General features: G+C 43.8%; 2 protein-coding genes across 9 annotated transcripts in view; one reads left to right on the top strand and one right to left on the bottom strand.

Moving 5' to 3' along the window:
• Positions 1 to 148: 148 nt before the first annotated feature.
• Kif20a (kinesin family member 20A) lies at positions 149 to 11420 on the bottom strand. Of its 2 annotated transcripts, none has more exons than XM_070036087.1 (19): positions 11310 to 11420; positions 10581 to 10767; positions 8929 to 9018; positions 8711 to 8830; positions 6895 to 7033; positions 6350 to 6537; positions 6131 to 6260; positions 5774 to 5968; positions 5559 to 5670; positions 5387 to 5455; positions 5056 to 5199; positions 4767 to 4932; positions 4476 to 4640; positions 3839 to 3978; positions 3604 to 3706; positions 3121 to 3322; positions 2230 to 2321; positions 1870 to 2007; positions 149 to 650 (listed from the first exon to the last, which is right to left on the bottom strand). In XM_070036087.1, exons 2-19 carry the CDS (start codon positions 10743 to 10745, stop codon positions 330 to 332), a joined length of 2679 nt encoding a protein of 892 aa, XP_069892188.1. In that variant the 5' UTR covers positions 10746 to 10767; positions 11310 to 11420; the 3' UTR covers positions 149 to 329. The 2 variants fall into 2 exon arrangements, with proteins under 2 accessions (XP_069892188.1, XP_069892189.1); XM_070036088.1 differs by having other exon boundaries at positions 10581 to 10714; positions 11310 to 11417.
• Positions 11421 to 11605: 185 nt separating this feature from the next.
• Brd8 (bromodomain containing 8) overlaps positions 11606 to 18916 on the top strand; it is a 46849-nt gene continuing 39538 nt past the window's right edge. For 3 of the 7 annotated variants that reach the window (XM_070036081.1, XM_070036079.1, XM_070036078.1), the window contains exons 1-3: positions 11606 to 11932; positions 14121 to 14217; positions 18503 to 18572. In XM_070036081.1, coding sequence (XP_069892182.1) covers positions 11914 to 11932; positions 14121 to 14217; positions 18503 to 18572 — 186 coding nt within the window. In that variant the 5' untranslated portion in view covers positions 11606 to 11913. The remainder of the gene's footprint in view (positions 11933 to 14120; positions 14218 to 18502; positions 18573 to 18916) is intronic. The other 4 variants (XM_070036085.1, XM_070036083.1, XM_070036082.1 and 1 more) reach the window with 3 other exon arrangements.

The raw sequence follows: 18916 nt of genomic DNA, 5'->3' as shown, positions 1-18916 counted from the left end.
TTCATTAGTTATTTTAGTGTCTGGTTTCTATTGCTATTCCTGTGCAAGATTCCCATTAGCTAGAATAAAATGAAGTTTGTGTCAATTTTTCTGCCTTTTTTTAAAAGTTGCTTTAATGTTTTTGCTAAATTTGGAATTCAAATAAAAATGTGAACAATAATATCTTTATTTAAATTTTTGTGTGCATAAAAACCATATGTGAAAAGAATGAGATTATACAGGTGATTATAATACAAAAGAGGAAAAAATAGTATCTGAGTATTACATTCTGGATAAAGTTCCAAGTATATGGCAAAGCTTAAGAGTATTAGGCTGAGCAATTCTTCCACTTAGTATTTTTTGCCAAAGGGCCCAGATTTGAGTAAAGGAGAGTGCCTTGAGCGTAAAATCCGAGCATAAGGACTGCAGTTTGTTGAGCTTTGGCAGGTGGGTGTTCGGGGAAGTAAGTTTCGAAGGAATGGTTTCTTCCCTGGTGGTTGCTGATCTGGTTGTTGGTTTTCCTGGTTGACACCAAGGCGTTTTTTGGCAGAAGAAGCCTGGCCTTGTAGCTTTAGGACAGTATTATACTGCTCAGCAATGCATGCTGCCTTCTTCCGAAGGTCCAGTTTCACTAGCATCATGTTATTTTGCAGCTCAGCCAGGGTCTGGTCCTAAGGGACATGAACAAAGTTAGAGAAAACATGTCTGTCTTCTACATTACAGAAATAAGAGCAAGGTAAGCTTGGGGCATGCCTCCTGTAATAGAACACCTAACACGCACTAGGCCCTGATTTCAAACCCCAGCAAGGAGAAGATTCGAGGTGTATGATATATGTTAGTATTTTGTGTCTTGTGACTGAATGGTGTATATTATGATTCCTAGATACAAGCAGTGCTGAACAGTGATATTTTCTAACACATAATGTAGTGTGCACTTAAGAGTTTGTGTAAAGCTGGGCGCTGGTGGCTCACGCCTGTAATCCTAGCTACTCAGGAGGCTGAGATCTGAGGATTGCGGTTCAAAGCCAGCCCGGGCAGGAGAGACCGTGAGACTCCTATCTCCAATAAACCACCAGAAAACCGGAAGTGGCGCTGTAGCTCAAGTAGTAGAGCGTTCGCCTTGAGCTAAAGAGCTGAGGGACAGCGCCTAGGCCCAGAGTTCAAGCCCCATGACCGACAAAAAAAAAAAAGAGTTTGTGTAAACTTAAAAGAGCCTTAGTCCCAAGATATCAAATGCTACCTAGTCATTTTTCTTTCACATTTTAAGATCCTGAAGGTAGGATGGCAAGAAACATACTAGGCTGGATATAGCTCAGGTAGAGTCCTTGCTCTGGGTTAAAAAGACAGTTTATCATAGGTTGTTACTTTTTTTCTAGTTAATACATAAAATAGTAGTAGTAGTAAGATCAACAAAGTATGATAGTATCTGCCTCCCAATCAAGTGCCTATAGTATCACTTGGCACAGACTTCTTGGTAAGTATATGCTGGACAAAGATTATTTTTATTTTGCAAGAAAGAGTAACTCTTGCTAGGCACCAGTGGCTCAGGCCTGTAATCATAGCTATCCAGTAGGCTGAGATCTGCAGATCGCGGTTCAAAGCCAGCCCAGGCAAGATTTATCTCCAATAAAAACCGGAAGTGGTGCTGTGGCTCAAGTGGTAGAGTGCTTGCCTTGAGCTGAAGAGCTCCAGGACAGCGCCCAGGTGCAGAGTTCAAGCCCCATGACCGACCCAAAAAAAAACCCAGAAAACTCCTCTGACTATAAGTTCCACCTGAAAATCTTTTTTCCATCCTCTTCATTCCCTTTTTTACATAGCATTGGAGGAAGCAGAAAGAAGTAGAGGAGGTGGGGAGAGGGGGGATGGAAGAGGGTAACAAATTGCCCTTACCTGTTTCATTAAGATGTCATCACAAGTGGTAAAAGCTTGACGAAGTTTTTCTGCTCCAGTGCTGTGGCAACAGGCCCTTTCTGCTGATTGGAGGGACTGGCCAACTTTCTGAAGTTCTGATCGCAGCAGCCTTATGTTCTGAGAAAGAGTAGGAATAAGATTATGACTAATACCAACGAGAATAGTGATTATGGTGGAGAGCCATTTTAAGAAAAGTATAATTAGGAAGGAAAGGTAAACCATTCCCCAGGACTGGGGGAAAAAAAACACCTTGTACTCACATGAACTGATATAAGAGCTTTATACTTTAGAAGTTGTCTTAGGTAAGAACTTTGAGAAAGAACTGAGAAAGGAAATTACCTTCTGGCCTTCCTCTAACTTCTTGTCCACATCACTTGTGAAAGGCTTAGCTGAGGGTGGTGGTTCTAACATTTTTTGGTACTTCTGTAGCTCTGAGGGAGGGAAACAGGAAACTTGAATGTGTGGAATTTTCAGCTTTGGACTTAACTTTTATGTGCATGTGCCAGTCCTGGGGCTCAAGTTCAGGGCCTGAGTTAAGGGCCTTGTCCTTTAACTTTTTTGCTCATATACCACTTGAGACACAGTATAGTTTACTTGCAGCTTTTTGGTGACTGAAATATTCTTATGGACCTTCATGCCTAGGCTGGGAAGGTGGCTCAGTGGTAGAGTGCTTGCCTTGAACACAGATCTTCAGATCTCAGCCTCCTGAGTAGTTAGAATTTTAGGCATGAATTACCAGTGACTGAGTTAACAGTAGCTTATACCAAATTTTAAGAGTGAGGTCAAACCAGGCACTGGTGGTTTACACCTATAGTCCTAGCTATTCAGGAGGCTGAAATGTAAGAGTCACCATTCAAAGCCAACCTAGACAGGAAAGTCTGTGAGCTCTTGTCTCCAATTAACCAGAGAAGAGCTGGAAATACAGCTGTGGCTCAGGTGGTAGCGCACCAGTTGAGCAAAAAAGCTAAGGAATAGTTTGTAGGCTATGAGCATGTGTGTGCACAAAAGTGAGGTCAATGCATCCTAGAGTGAATGTTGCACAAAATTTTGTTGGGAGTCAAGCAGGTACTCTACTATGGGAGCCATGAGCCAGTCAAACTTAGTTCTTCTGACAGGTATAAGGCCCTAAATTCAATCCCCAGTACCACCAAAGGAAACAAAGACCTAGATTTGAATACCATGTCTTTCCCCGAAGCACTGTCATGCTTCCTGCCTCCTTCCCTTCCTCACCTTCAGTGGTGGAGCTTAGCTCTGCTTTGCATTGTTCTAGTTTAGTTTTAGCCTCCTGGAGCTGCTGTGTGGTGGCAGAAGCTGCCAACCTCTGTGACCGTCGCAGGGACAATTCAGGTCCTGACTGTTGAAGAGTCACAGCCTGCTGCTGTCTGGTTTCTTGCAAGAGAGCTTCTAGCTCTTCAATTTTTTCATCCCTCTCCTAAGAGGAAAGAAGAGAATACAATTCTGTATATCATATACTGCAGGACCAGATGTTGAACAAATGAATAAAATCCTTAACGGTTAATTTAAGCCTCAAAATGCTTTTTGTTAGTCATTTTTGCCTTTTCCTTGATTAACTAAGCAAAGATGGAACACCTACATAGCAAAGTGAATTATATATACCTGCACTTACCAGTTTATAAAATCTGCTTGTGTGAGGCAATCTAGTGATGGAAATAAATCTGAACAACTAGTTTGGATAGGTTCAGGACAACTCACTTGAATCTCTTCTTGGTAAAAAGTTGTTAGTGATTCCTTAAGGATCTTTAGTTTCTCTTCATATGTTTCTTCTAATAGTTCCTTTTGGGCATCCAAATGTTCACTGTCAGGAGGAAAGAAGTGAGTGAAGATTCTAGGGAATGAACTGGAGAACACTTGACACACAACTTCATCCTAGTACCTATTTCTGCCTTCTGCCAGTTAACGTAGAGGGATCACTCAGAAGGTACTGTACCTGCACCACTGTTCCCGCTGTTGCATCTGTTCTACCATCTCATTACAAATTTCATCACGGAGCTGCATCTCCAGCTGCAACTTTTCCTGTCGTTCTTTAAAAAGCAGTGTTTTCATAGCTTCTACCACCTGAAGGAGCTCCTAGGAACAATGTGTCAGAAATCATAAATTGCCTATGTTCCAAATAGGTAAAGCCCATTTGGAAGGCAGTATGGAGTGTGTAGTCATGAAGCTGCTGCACTGTTCCTGAGCCTTTTTGTGCTCAAGGTTAGTGCTCTGTATCTCTTGAGCCACAGCTCCACATCTGGTTTTTGAGTAGTTAGTTGGAGATACATCTCACGGACTTTTCTGCCCAGGCTGGCTTTGATCCTCAGATCTCAGCCTCTTGAGTAGCAAGAATTACAGGTGTGAGCCACTGATACTCAGCTGCCATAATTTTTTTTTTTTGTGGCAGTTTTAAGGTTTTGTAGTCAAGGCCTCGTTCTTGCTTAGCTTGCTTGTTTGGCTGGTGTTTTACCTTTGAGTCATGCCTCCAGACCAGCCTTTTGCTGGGTATTTTCGAAATAATCTCACATTTTCTGCCAGGATTGGTAATAAAATTTGAGTAGTTATTCACAAAAACTTTCTTGTATTCTTACCTCCTTGCTATATACAGAGATGTCAGCTTCATTTTCAATGTGGTCATCAAGACCTAGGTCTGCCTTACTCCCTTTTTCTAAGCCAGATGATGCTTGAAGACTGTGCTCTTTGATGAATGAACGCAGGGATGGGAGTCCCAGATGCGTAGGTGGGGCATGTACAAGCTAGACAAGGGGGAAAAAAAGCCCAAAAACAACAACAACAAAAAAGCCACATTAACTTCTTAGTTTTTAATAGCTTTCATGAAGTTACCAGCTCAACGCAGGCATCTCACATCCAAAGATTCTCACCTGGCTAGCAATGGCTGAAAATTTAGCCACATGCAGTGTCTCATCATAGGTAGATGCACAGGGATTGATATTGACAATCATGCAGGAACGGCCTCTACCTGTGAAGAAGCCTTGAAACACTCTAGTCAACTTGCTGTCACGGAAGGGAACCAGGTTCTGCTTAGACCTGACAAAGAATCAGGAACATACATTTATGAGCAGAACTTATTCTCTGAGTATCCCAGCACCATCTCCATTGATGACCAGTAAGTCTTAGCAAATTGACCAGCCTTCCCACCTCACAGCTTACCGGTTCTGCTGGTTTTGGCGAAGGGCAGCAATACAACGGCCCAGGGTGTGCAGAGATGTGTTAATGTTCCCTGCTTCCTTTAGCCGTTCACCACTCTTTTGATCTTTGCAGCGTTCTGAGCCAGCCAGATCACAGAGTGACAACCTAGAATGATGATGCCCAGTGTCTGTCATAAGAACCTTGTGTGAATAAGCTAGCCCATCATAAGTTCTGGAGAAGGGAGGGCCTATTGGGAATCTATATCTGAGAGAGAACAAGTAATTCCTCTGAAGACCTCTCCTCTACTCCCACAACTACTAAGTGGCCAAAATGTCTAAGAATAAAAACTTACTCGCTGATTTGGGGGATCATATCTCCTTCCCCCTGAAGGTGCAGAATTCGGATTGAGAAGATACTGTGACTAAAAGTTAAGAAAAAGAGAAAAGTCAGTTGCATCCCTTCCATAACCAGGCAGAAAACTAAAGTTCCCCAGATACAGTGAAGGGTTTATTTTTATAACTCACCTTCGGCTAGAGTTCTGATTTAGGTGGGTGCTGGCAAAGCTCTGGTTCTTACGACCGACTTTGAGGAGTTTCCAAGCTTCTTCAGCATCTCGAACATGAATCCAATTGAGATCTGGAGCCAAAGGAGAGAAAGATATAAGGCAGGAACACTCAATTCCTTCCCCAGTTTCCACATCCCTTCCAGAGTTTCTGTAGCCTCTCTCACATTCACATACCTTTTACATAAGCATTGCCATTTTGATCCTCACACAGCCGTAGAGTCTGCCTCTTACGCTGCTGGCTAGGTGGTTCTAACAGGTCATATAGCAGTTCATTGTAGATCTCAAAGAAGGAGATCCAGATAGAGAAGCGAATGTCTGTTGGGACACTAACTGGGGCAGTGTCTGGCTGTGCCCACCGCTGACTTGTTTCTGAGGAAGAAGCCAATGTAGAGTCTTTTTAACCCTAGAGCAATCCATCTCATAAAATGGAACCTAATATTGCAACCTTTGGTCTGCAACCCTTATAGACCTGTAGGGAACAGGGAGTATGTCCCTACTATTATTGGCATAGAGCCCAGGCCTAATACATACCATCCAGCTGGCTACTGCTAGTAAACTGACTGCTTGAAGAGAGCCCAGCAATGCCACTATCAAAACTGGTGCTAGTACCCATCCGACTTTCAATGTAGACATTCTTCCTCAAGGAAGTAGATAGCTCCTCCTGGAGAACAAAGAGAAAGTAAGCACAAAAACTTTCCTGAGATGTGCACCCCTTACTCCTCCCTACCTTCATGCATACCAACACTTCACCTCTTGGAGGCCTCCATTTAGCAAGGACATCTTTTTCACTTCCTCCTGTCGAATTTGCTTGCTGTCTAGCCAGATTACCTCATTGGAGAGCAATGGCTTTAGATCAGGTGTTGAATGAAGTTGTCCCTGGAGGCTACTGAAGATCAGAGCTAGTGACCGGGGAAGGATTCCTCCATCCTTGATGGTACCTAGGGTCAGAGAAAAGATGGACAGCTGAAGCAAGTCTCTTTCTCTTCATAACTCAGGGTATTAAAAGGTAAAGACCATTATTACATGCAAACCAGAAACCTGGTGAATTAGGTGCTGGGGCTCACACTTGTAATCCTAACTACTCAGTATGTTGAGATCTGAGGAACATGGGTCAAAGCCAGCCAAGGCAGGAAAGTCTGTGAGACACTTATCTGCAATTAACCACCAAAAAAGTCAAGAGTAGAGTTTTGGCTCAAGTGGTAGAGTGAAAAAAAGCTCAAGGGCAGTGCCTAAACCCTGAGTTCAAGCCCCAGTGCCAGCACAATAAATAAATTCTGTGAATTCTTACCACTTACCTTGAATCGTGTGGGTTTTCCCTGAGTTGGTAACTCCGTATGTATAGATGAGCCAGTTCTGTCCTTTGAGTACATCCTTTACCATCTCCTTCACAGTCAGGTTGAAGAAGTTTGCCTGTCCTACTTCTGGCCCAAATATCTAGAAACACATCCAAGTTTCTCAGAGGCCATCTTTTTTTTTGTGTGTGTGTGCCAGTCCTGGGGCTTGAACTCTGGACCTGGGCGCTGTCCCTCAGCTCTTTAGCGCAAGGTGAGTGCTCTACTACTTGTGCCACAGTGCCACTTCTGGTTTTCTGGTGGTTAATTGGAGATAAGAGTCTCATGGACTTTCCTGCTGAGGCTGGCTTTAAACTGCAGTCTTCAGATCTCAGCCTCCTAAGTAGCTAGGATTACAGACCTGAGCCACCAGTGCCCAGCCCTGAACTTTTTTTGCTATTGCTCTATTACTTGAACTATAGCTGTACTTCCAGATTTTTGGTAGTTAATTGGAGATAAGTTTCATAGACTTATTCTGTGTACTCTAGCTTGAACCACAATTCTCAGATCCTGGCCTCCTGAGTAGCTAGGATCACAATTGTGAGTCATCAGTGTAACCTGGTTTCAGAGTCCATCCTTTATCTCCCACATATCTCCTATAAGAGCCAGCAAATAAATCTTTTTGGGTGGTTGGCTCTGAAGACTATTCAAGTAGGTACTTTCTGCTCTTTAGATAAAGCTCTTTCTCTTTCTTCAGCTGTTCCTAAACATTGAGTACTCAAACACTTTGTAAGTCCATCTTTTATCCAAATCAACAAACACTTAGGCAATGCTATAAACTAATCCTAAACCTGCATATACAATGTGGGCAATATAATGGCTATAACTGTGGGCTTTGGAGATGGATGGGTCTCCATTCATAGCTCTAACATTGGCTAAGCTCTATGGCTTAACAGTAATACCTTTGCTGAGTTATAGTATCCTTGTTGGGAAAATATGAATAATAGGGATAACAACAGAATTTTTAAGACTAAGTGCAAAAAAGTACTTGACATAGATTAACAGCCCACTAGAAAAGTCACTCTAAAGTTGAGCTGGGTGTCAGTGGACCATGCCTACAATCTTAGCTACTCGGGAGGCTGAGATCTGAGGACTGTGATTTGAAATCAGCCTGAGCAGGAAAGCCCATGTGAGACTCTTATTTTTAATTCACAAAAAAGAAAAGAAAAGAAAAGCCAGAAGTGGAGCTGGTAGCTCAACTGGTAGAGCTTTAGCTTTGAGCAAAAAAAAATCTCCAAGACAGGTTGGGAATGTGGCTTAGTGGTAGCATGCATGAAGCCCTGGGTTCTATTTCCCAGTATCACATAAACAGAAAAAGCTGGAAGTGGTGCTGTGGTTCCAGTGGTAGAGTGCTAGCCTTGAGCAAAAGAAGCATAGGGATAGTGCCCAGATCCTGAGTTCAAGTCCCAGGACTGGCCAAACAACAACAAAACTCCAAGACAGTGTCCAGGCTCTCTTGAATTCAAGCCGTAGGATGGACTTGCATGCATGTTCACACATGTTATATCTGAGTGCCATCTGAGGATCACAGTTTAATCTGATTGATCTGAAGATTGTAGCTGGAAACCAGCTTGGGCAGAAAAGCTCCTGAGACTCTTAACTCCAATTAACCAGCAAAACCTAGAAGTGGAGTTGTGACTCTAGTAGTATAGTGCCATCCTTGAGCAAAAAAGGTACGGGACAGCATTCATGCCCAGATTTCAAGCCCTAATACCAGCACAAAAAGATAAATAAAAGTTTTTAAATGTTGATCAGTTTTCATAGACCAGTATATCCATACCTGAGAAAATGTGAACCTGTGAGTGGCTTGGCCAATTCCCCGCTCATTGCTCTTTAGAGCAAATGAATCCTTAGGTGCTTGCAGAACAAGGGTCTCCAAATTCTCAATACGTACACAGCCCTGAGAAGGGGGAAAAATGTTACCACTGAAGGAAATATTCCTGGGTAATTTCTTATGTACTTCATCATTCCTCCTTAAATCCTTCTTTAAACACTTACCTGATCCTCATGTCTTTCTAACTCTGAAGGTAACAAGGGCCTGACTCGGAGGTATACTTTTACCTTCTCTGTATTATCCTCACACAGAACCTGTAGCAAAATTCCAGACAGAAACTACAGATTAATCTTAGAAGTTACCTCTGAGCAAATGGCACAAGGCATAGTTCCTAGAAATCATGCTAACATGGCCCATTCCAACTGAATGCTAGTATCCTTTGATTACATAATCATGTCAACCTACATGAGCTCTTCTTTGTTACCTTTCCTTATTTCCTCATTATCCTGAAAACCTGGCTTGCCCTATTAAATATCTGAGTTAGAACTCATTGACTATAAAAATCAACATGTGACATTTCAACAAAGCATAGTACAACATAATAGAACACACCTGACTTTGACTCCCAATTCAGTCTAGGAACTATAAGACTTTAAAATTTTCTTTAAGGGGCTGGGAAGGTGGCTCAGTGGTAAAGCACTTGCCTTGCATGCATGAAGCCCTGGGTTCGATTCCTCAGCACCACATAAGCAAAAAAGAAAAAAGCCGGAAGTGGCGCTGTGGCTCAAGTTGTAGAGCGCTAGCCTTGAGCTGAAGAGCTGAGGGACAGCACCCAGGCCCAGAGTTCAGGCCCCATGACCGGATCCAAAAAAAAAATTTTTTTTTTCTTTACCTTAGTTTTTCTCTTTTTCTTAGTTAAAATTTTATATATGTGGTATGAAGGAATTGAACCCAGGGCCTCATGCATGCTAGGCAAGCATTCTACCACTAAACCATATCCCCAGCTCCTGCCTTAGTTTTCTTATCTAAAGAATGAGGTTAATAATAGCATCCATCTCATTCATTCAATAGATATTTAGAATGCCTACTATGGCTTAGGAATGTTAAGAGGCTTTAGTGGTTCTAGTGAAAGATATTTTCAAGGGTCCTGTTTTCATGAAAGAGATTCATGAAGGAGATTCTAAGAGAGGAAAAAGATGTAACCAATATAAGTTAACTTTAACACATGACATAGTACAGTGGTTTTCAACTATTGCCATTTCCCACCCTCTAGGGGACATTAGAACAAGCGGGAAGGTATCACTGACATCTGGTGGTTTGAGGCCAGAAATGCTACTAAGCATCCTACAAGCACAGGACAACCCCTGAATACAAAGAATTGGCCCCCAAATATTAATCATGCTACAGCTGAGAAACCCTAGCAATACAGAAAGAGGGGCTAAATAGAAACTATGATTGATATTACTAAAACATGAATGTTTGAATGTTATGAATGCTGCATGTTATGGCTCTGCAAATAATTTTTTGTTTATGTGCTGGGATTTGAACTTGGGCTTCACAAATGGTCAGCATAGATTCTACCATTAAGCTACATCTTTCAGACCTATACAAGTTACATAACAAAAATAGGCTCCATGAGATATGATTATTCTACTCTTAAGACTGAACATGCACTTGAGGGTACTGCATTAATATAATACAAGTAATAGTTACTTTTATAAACACACCGTATGTTTTCTTCTTGTCAGACCTTTAAATTTGAATTGTTCTCCCACATTATCAGGATTACAGATCTTTGATCTTCTATTAGATGTATGCATAACTATTAGGCTGAGGGTATCACTTTCTGCCCCAAGTCACACTCCAACTCTTTTACCTGCTGTTTGTCTTCCAAGGAGGTGGAAATGACAGAGCAGTCTGACAACAGTTTCTTATGCATTGCAGATCCCAAATCTGCAGCTGTGGACTCAAACATAGGAGATACTACGACATCCTCATCGGACAGCAAGCCTGCCGGCGGGGAGAGGATGCCTTGAGACATGACAGTAGGAAAGAGCCTACGTCTAAAAAGAAACAAGAGTAAGGAAAAGAAAATTAACCATTATAGATGCGAACTATAGGTGCCTCATGACCCGGTCCTGCTGCCTGAATTTCAACTCTATTCACCTCCATTATCTGCAAAGGGGGGTGGGGATGAGAGGAACAAACCAGTCCGCAGATCAGCGTCGCATTTCTAAATGCGAACAGGTATCAAGAGTTAACTGGCTTTAAAAGCAGAAGGCCACACTCCAAAGAGGGTGTCTGGCAAGCAGTGTTGTGGAGGTGGTGTTAGCATCCCTAGGAGCTTTTCCCAGACTCACTCCAAGGTTCACATAGAAAGTATGAGTATTAAGAAAAGAGAGAGAGAGAGAGAGAGAGAGAAAGAGAGAGAGAGAGAGAGAGAGAGAGAGAGAGAGAGAGAGAGAGAGAGAGAGAGAGAGAAAGAGAGGAGAGAGAGAGAGAGAGGAGTGAGTGAGCGAGAGAGCGCTGCTGCTCCGCTCTCTGAATGCCTATTCCACAGGAGCAAGAGCTGATAAACTGGGTTATAGCGCATCCGCACACTTACCAGGAGACAGGATCTTCGCTGCTTCCCTGGTACCAACTCCCAGCCCTTGGCGGAACCCGAACTTTCGCTGGGAGAGAGATCAACTCCGCCCACGAGGGGCAGCTTTGTTTCTGATACAATGTTTTAAAGTACGCGCGCAGTTCGTTCAGCCAATCAGAAAGCAAAACCTGCGGTTCCCAATCAGCGTGAGGAAAGTGGGAGGGGTTAGGGAAAGAGACCGTTTGTTCAGTTTGACCTCTCACCTCAAAAGTACATCCGGGTTAGCGTTTTCACCTAGGAAGGATTTGTCTCCGGATTGTTTTGTTGTTGTTTTTAGCTGTGAACTCAGGGCCTCGTGCATACGCGTTTATCCTGAACGCCACACATTTCTTTCGTTAAAAATCCTCAAGGACGTTCTGACGCTTCAGTGCTATCATTGGTACTTCCTTAACAGCACTTATTTCCGGAAGCGAACGGAAAAACTGGAGTTGTCCTCTTTCTCTTGAAAAAAGAACTACATTTCCCAGGAGGCATCGCGAACAAACGCCGTTATTTTATTTCCCAGAGTCCCCGGAGTTCGGCCGTACCGACCGTCTCTTGCTGCGTTAATGAGTACGAGGCCAAAATGGCGACCGGCACAGGCAGTGAGTATTGGAGTAGCTTTTGTGTGGCAGGCCTTAGTACAGCCGAGACGAGGCACCGAGTTTTCCGTTCTTTTTTTTTTTTTCCACACGCGTTAGAGAGTGGTTTTCCCGAGAGCCCGCGGCCTTCCGAGATGCACTGTCGGCGGCGTCGCGAGAGCCAGCGTGTAGGCGCTTGTGTGTGAGGGAGGGAGCGAAGGCTCCAGAGCGGCAGCTTCGCTGGTCTTTGTGGGTTAGGGGCTCGGTGGGCTAAACGTTGAGGCTTTCCAGAAACTTGGGCGTGTACACAAAGAGATGTGAGTCGGAGAGAGCTGAGCCATTTGTTTCCTGACGAACGTGTGAGGCAGACGAGTGAGAACTTGTCTTTTAACCGTGGGCTTTTTTTTTTTCTTCCACCAGAGAAATTGCGTTTTGCGTATTTCACCGACCGAAAATGTCTTTTTAGGCTCCACAGTTGGGGGCGGGGCGGCTGATGAGTAAACAGGTTTATGCTAAGGAGGCGGAGCCTTAGGTGAATGGCCGCTCGGAATCTTGGGAAATGTTTCTGCGTCCAAATTAGAATGAAGTGTTCTTAAAAATTGGGCTTCTCGGAGCTGGGAAGGTGGCTCAGTGGTAGAGCGCTTGCCTTGCATGCCTGAGGCCCTGGGTTCGATTCCTCAGCACCACATAAGCAGAAAAAAAAAAAGCTGGAAGTGGCGCTGTGGCTCAAGTGGTAGAGTGCTAGCCTTGAGCTAAAGAGCTGAGGGACAGCTGAGGGACAGAGTTCAGGCCCCAGGACCGGACCCCCCCCCCAAAAAAAAATTGGGATCATCTCCCACGTTCCCCCTCCCTCCCTCCCTTTTTTTTGGGGGGGGGTCAGTCCCCTGTGGGGCTTGAACTCAGGGTCTAGGCACTGTTCCTGAGCTCTTTTTTTTTTTTTTTTTTGGTCCGTCCTGGAGCTTGAACTCGGCCTGGGCGCTGTCCCTCAGCTCTTCAGCTCAAGGCGAGCGCTCTACCACTTGAGCCACAGCGCCACTTCCGGTTTTCTAGTGGTTTATTGGAGATGGCTTTGAACCGAGATCCTTAGATCTCAGCCTCCTGAGTAGCTAGGCTTACAGGCGTGAACCACCGGCGCCCGGATCCACTTCCGGTTTTTGAGCGGTTAGTTAAAGAGTCGGGATTTTCTTCCCGGATCTGGCTTCCAGCCGTCGTCTTCGGGTTTCAGCCTTGAGTAGCTAGGATTACACTGGTGGGTGGCTGTAACTGCTTCACTTTAACCTGATAATCCATTTTCTTTCTTTTTTTTCAGTTGGTCGTGGGGCTTCAACTCTAGGTCAGGGTGCTGTCTCTGAGCTCTTCAGCTTAAGGCTGGTGCTGTACCACTTGAGTGACAGTGCCACTTCTGGCCTTTTCTGTTTTTTTGTTTTTTTGGTTTTTTTTTTGCCTTTTCTGTTTTATGTGGTGCTGAGGAATGGAACCCAGGGCCTCATGCATGCGAGGCAAGCACTCTACCACTGAGCCACCTTCCCAACTCTGTCCATTTTCTTTTTTAAATAAAGAAAAGCTGATCTTTAAAATGTTCTGTGATTCACATGCAGGTACCACAGTGATATATCACAGTTGTGATATTTCATTGGTGTGACAAAAATCAAGGTTGTTTTTGCCAGTCCTGGGGTTTAACTCAAGGCCTGGGCTGGGGACTGTCCCTGAACTGCTTTTGCTTGTGCCACAGCTCCACTTCCAGCTTTTTCTGTTTATGTGGTTGAGGAATCGAACTCAGGGATTCATGCAGGCTAGGCAAACACTACCCCTATGCCACATTCCCAGCCCCAAAAATCAAGTTTTCATGATAGTTTAAAAATAGAATTTGGAGCTAGGTGCGGGGTGGCTCATGCCTGTAATTCTAGCTTACTCAAGAGGCTGAGATTTGAAGGTTGCCATTCAAATGTAGCCTGGGACTCTTAACTCCAGTTAACCTCCAGAAAGCCAGAAGTAGAGCCATGGCTCAAGTTTAGAGCACTAGTCATGAGCAGAAAAGCTCAGGGGCAGTGACCATGCCCACAGTTCAAGCCCTAGAACTGGCAAGGGGGGAAAAAAAGGTGGTAGTTTACTTTGTCCCAGCAAGTTGGAATATTTTGTTTTAGGCTCTTAGTTTTTGGGGGGCTTAAAACTACTATCTCAGTGGGTATCTAGAAGTCTTCTTTCTTTTTAGAACACAAGCTGCTGAGTACAGGCCCCACAGAGCCATGGTCCATCAGGGAGAAGCTATGTTTAGCCTCTTCTGTCATGAGGAGTGGAGATCAAAACTGGTAAGGAGTCTAAGATAATCTGGTTTCTTGGGTCTTTGTAACTTTTTCTTTTCATTTAATCCTATTCAGCTTTTCCCCCCCTTAATACAGGGGATTGAACTCAAAGCCTCATGCTTTCTAGGCAGGTACTCTACCACCATTTATGTGGGGGTGGTGGTGTTGTACTGTGGTTTATTTTTTTTGGGTCCAGTTGTGGGGCCTGGGTGCTGTCCCTCAGCTCTTGGCTAGCACTCTACCACTTGAGCCATGCGCCACTTCCAGCTTTTTTCCTTTTGCTTATGTGGTGCTGAGGAATCGAACCCAGGGCCTCATGCATGCAAGGCAAGTGCTCTACCACTGAGCCACCTTCCCAGTCCCTGTACTGTGGTTTAAATTGAAGACCTCACTTGCTAAGCAAGTGAGTCATGCTACCATACCCAGTTGGTTGGATGAAGTGGGGTCTTGCTAACTTTTTGTCCAGACTTGTCTTGAACTAAGATCTGGATCTCCACTTCCTAAGTGGCTGGGATTACATCATGAACTACTGCATCCAAATACTCCATTAACCATTTTTGCATCATTTATTTCTAATTTAACTTTCTTTGTTTTCCTACTGGGATTTGAACTTACACTTGGCTAGGCAGGTTCTCTACCACTGAACCATACCTCCAGCCTTAAGTTTAACTTGTAGAGAGTTTTTTTGATCTGGTCGTGGGGCCTGAACTCCGGGCCTGGGCGCTGTCCCTCAGCTCTTCAGCTCAAGGCTAGTAATCTACCTACTTGAGCCACAGTGCCACTTCCGGCTTTTTTTCTTTTTGCTTATGTGGTGCTAGGGAATCGAACCCAGGGCCTCATGCATGCAAGGCAATCGCTTTACCACTGAGCCACCTTCCCAGCCTCTTGTAGAGATTTCTTTTTTTTGGGGGGGGGGGTCCGATGGTGGGGCCTGAACTCTGGGCCTGGGCACTGTCCCTCAGCTCTTCAGCTTAAGGTTAGCGCTCTACCACTTGAGCCACAGTGCCACTTGTGGCTTTTTTCTTTTTGCTTATGTGATGCTGAGGAATCGAACTCAGGGCCTCATGCATGCAAGGCAAGCGCTCTACCACTGAGCCACCTTCCCAGCCCCTGTAGAGAGTTTTTATATCCTACCTTTTTTTTTTCTTGTAGTATAAGTACTGGACTTAGGACCTCGTGCTCTTTCTTGGCTTTTACCATTCAAAACCTAGTGCTTTCCAACTTTTTGCTGGCTAAAGTCTTACCAACATTTTTTTTGCCAGTCCTAGGGCTTGAACTCTGGGCTTGGGCACTGTTCCTGAGCTTTTGCTCCAAACTAGTGCTCTGACACTTTGAGCCACAGTGCCACTGAGCTTTTTTGAATAGTTTATTGGAGATAAGTGTCTCTTGGACGTTTCCTGTTTGGACTGGCTTTGAACCAATAGTCCTCAGATGTTGGCCTCCTGAGTTGCTAGAATTACTGGCATGAACCACCTGCACCTGGCTCTTAACCAATTTTTTGATTGGGCTGAACTTTAACCTTCATATCTCAACCTCCTGAGCTGTGGCTTAAGTAATAGAGTGCTAGCCTTGAACAAAAGCTCGGGGATAGTGCCCTGGCCATAAGTTCAAGCCCCAGAACTGCCCCCCCTTCCAAAACAAAAACAAGTATCAAAAATAAGGGAGCCTAGAAGTAAGTTTATAGATGATATAGTAACTTCATAATAAGGCTCTTCTCTGCTTCCCTTTCCTCACATCTTCAGTTGAATTTTCTCAGCATCTTCAGTTTGTTTCTTAGACATCTGGCTGCTTGATCTTCATCTAAACAGAAAGAAGAAAGGCAAAAAAAAAGTCACAAGCTTTCCCATTTTTTTTTCTTTTTTGTCCATGTTAGGGATTAAACTCGGACCTCTTGCCTGTTCAGGTTAGAACTTGATTATTTAAAAAAGTAAACGGTCATTATCTTGCCCATGTAATTGTAACCCCTCTGTACAGTATTTTCACAATAAAAATAAATAAATAAATGGTAGCCAGATGCTGGTGGCTCATGCCTGTAATCCTAGCTACTCAGGAGGCTGAGATCTGAGTATCGCGGTTCATAGTCAGCCAGGGTAAGGCTGTGGGACTCTTATCTCCAATAAACCACTAGAAAACTAGAAGTGGTGCTGTGGCTCAAGTAGTAGAGTGCTCGCCTTGAGCTGAACAGTTGAAGGATAGCGTCCAAGCTCAGAGTTCAAGCCCCACGACCAATAAAGAAAAAAAAAAAGGAAATGGTCTAATTATATTCCCCTTCTTGATAGAATGCCCATCTTTTCCCACTCCTTTTTATAGTTTTACAGTTAAAGTTAGAAAAATTAGGTGGAAAAAATTGCTTACATTGTGGTACCCCAACACCCCAAAATAATTAAGTAAGACCTTTTTTCTTTTTCTTTTTCTTTTTTTTTTTTTTTTTTTTTTTTTTTGTCAGTTGTGGGGCCTGAACTCTGGGCCTTCAGCTCAAGGCTAGCCCTCTACCACTTCAGCCACAGCTACAAGTGCCACTTCTGGATTTTTCTACTTGCGTGGTGCTGAGGAATTGAACCCAGGGCCTCATGCATGCAAGGCAAGCACTCTACTGCTGAGCCACCTTTCCAGTTCCACCTTTTTTCTTTTTAAGAATATGAAGTATTTTGCCAGGTGTTAGGGGCTAACACCTATAATTCTAGCTACTTAGGAGGCTTAGATCTAGGGATCTCAGTTCAAAGCTGGCCTAAGGAAGAACTGAGATTCTTACCTTAAATTAACCACCAAAAAGCCAGAAGTGGAGCTGTCCAGCCTTGACCAAAAAAGCTGCAGGACAGTGCTCAGGCCCTGACCAGCCCTAGAACCAGTGCACATGCACCAGGCACTCGAGGCTCATGCCTGTATCCCTAGCTACTTAGGAGGCTGGGATTTGAGGATCACAGTGAAAGGCCAGTCCAGGCAGGAAAGTTTGTGAACAGTGCCCAGTCAGCTTTCAAAAAGTAAGAAGTAAAGTTGTAGCTCAAGTGGTAGAGCTCGGGCACAGCACCTAGGCCCTGAGTTCAAGTCCTTGACTGACACAAGCACATGCATGTGTGGGGTGGGGGGGCACACACACAAAAAAAATAATAATATGAAATGTTTTATCCTTAGGAACATGATATAAAGTACTCTTGTATACCTGTGTACTCAGTGTCTGGGTTTTTGTTTTGTTTTGTTTTAGAATATGAGAGTCCAAATCTAAGACCTTTAGCATACTACCCAAGTACTCTACTATTTAGCTACATCCTCAGATCAACACAGGTCTTTTCTAAAAGAACTAAGAGTGCCAGGTGCTGGTGGCTCACGCCTGTAATCCTAGGTACTCAGGAGGCTGAGATCTGAGGATCGAGGTTCAAAGCCAGCCCAGGCAGGAAAGTCCATGAGACTTTTATCTCCAATAAACCACTCGAAAACTGGAAGTGGCACTGTGGCTCAAGAGGGGGAGCGCTCACCTTGAACTAAAGAGCTGAGGGACAGCGCCCAGGCCCAGAGTTCAAGCCCCACAACTGACCAAAAAAAAAAAAAAAAAACTAAGAGGAAAACTGACAAAAGTATTTTCCTGAGTGAATACATTATAATACTTGACTAGGTTCAAGAATATCGTAGTTAGGGGGCTGGGAAGGTAGAGCGCTTGCCTTGCATGCCTGAGGCCCTGGGTTCGATTCCTCAGCACCACATAAGCAAAAAGAAAAAAAGCTGGAAGTGGCGCTGTGGCTCAAGTGGTAGAGCGCTAGCCTTGAGCTGAAGAGCTGTGGGACAGCGCCCAGCCCAGAGTTCAGGCCCCACAACCGGACCCAAAAAAAAACCAAAAACCAAAAAAAGAATATCGTAGTTAGAGTAGTAAGCATATCATCCAGATAAACTTGGTTAGCAGTGACTCCTGTGGAGATAAGAATCTTACTGTGTTTCCCAGACTAGTCTCAAACACGAAATCCTTATGCCTAGTTCCAGGTAACTGAGATTACGGGCGTGTACCAATGTGTCATCTAGTAGTGATTTTTTAAGTAGTTGTGTCATTTTCCACCATCAGATACTCCAGGACTGAAGGTGTAAGATCATTAATAGAATGTTTGATAGCATATATGAGGCTCTGAGTTTGATCCCCAGAATTTCAAAATAAATGAATGGTAATTATAATAAAAATTGAAAGATATTTCAGGACACTTCCCAATGACAGTTTTTTTTTTAAACCTAAAGTTTGAAGTCTAATCCTTGAACTCTGAGCAGTTTAGTGCGTTTATTATGTATTAAGGCTATTCTCATTTTGTAGGGTATCAGTTAGCAGAGCAATCAAGCCCTTTGCAGAACCTGGCCGCCCTCCAGACTGGTTCTCTCAAAAAGTAAGTTATGGGGCTGGGAATGTAGCTTAGTGGTAGAGTGCTTGCCTAGCGTGCATGAAGCCCTGGGTTCGATTCCTCAGTACCACATAAACAGAAAAAACCAGAAGTGGTGTGGCTCAAGTGGTAGAATGCTAGCCTAGAGCACAGAGAGGCTCAAGGGCAGTGCCCAGGCTCTGAGTTCAAGCTCCAGGATCGGCCCCTCCCCCCACACACCAAAAATGAAAAAAGTTACCAACCAAGTGCTCTTTTTTTCCAAGTTTGCTAAATTTTTTTAATTTTTAAATTTTTTTTAGGTAGTTGTTCGGAGGGATTTCAATTCAACATGCTATTTAAAATTTTTTTAT

This window comes from Dipodomys merriami, unplaced genomic scaffold (assembly GCF_024711535.1).
Source record: "Dipodomys merriami isolate MVZ:Mamm:240054 unplaced genomic scaffold, mDipMer1.0.p SCAF_27, whole genome shotgun sequence".
Lineage (NCBI taxonomy): Eukaryota > Metazoa > Chordata > Mammalia > Rodentia > Heteromyidae > Dipodomys > Dipodomys merriami.
This window is presented reverse-complemented; position numbering and strand designations above follow the sequence as displayed.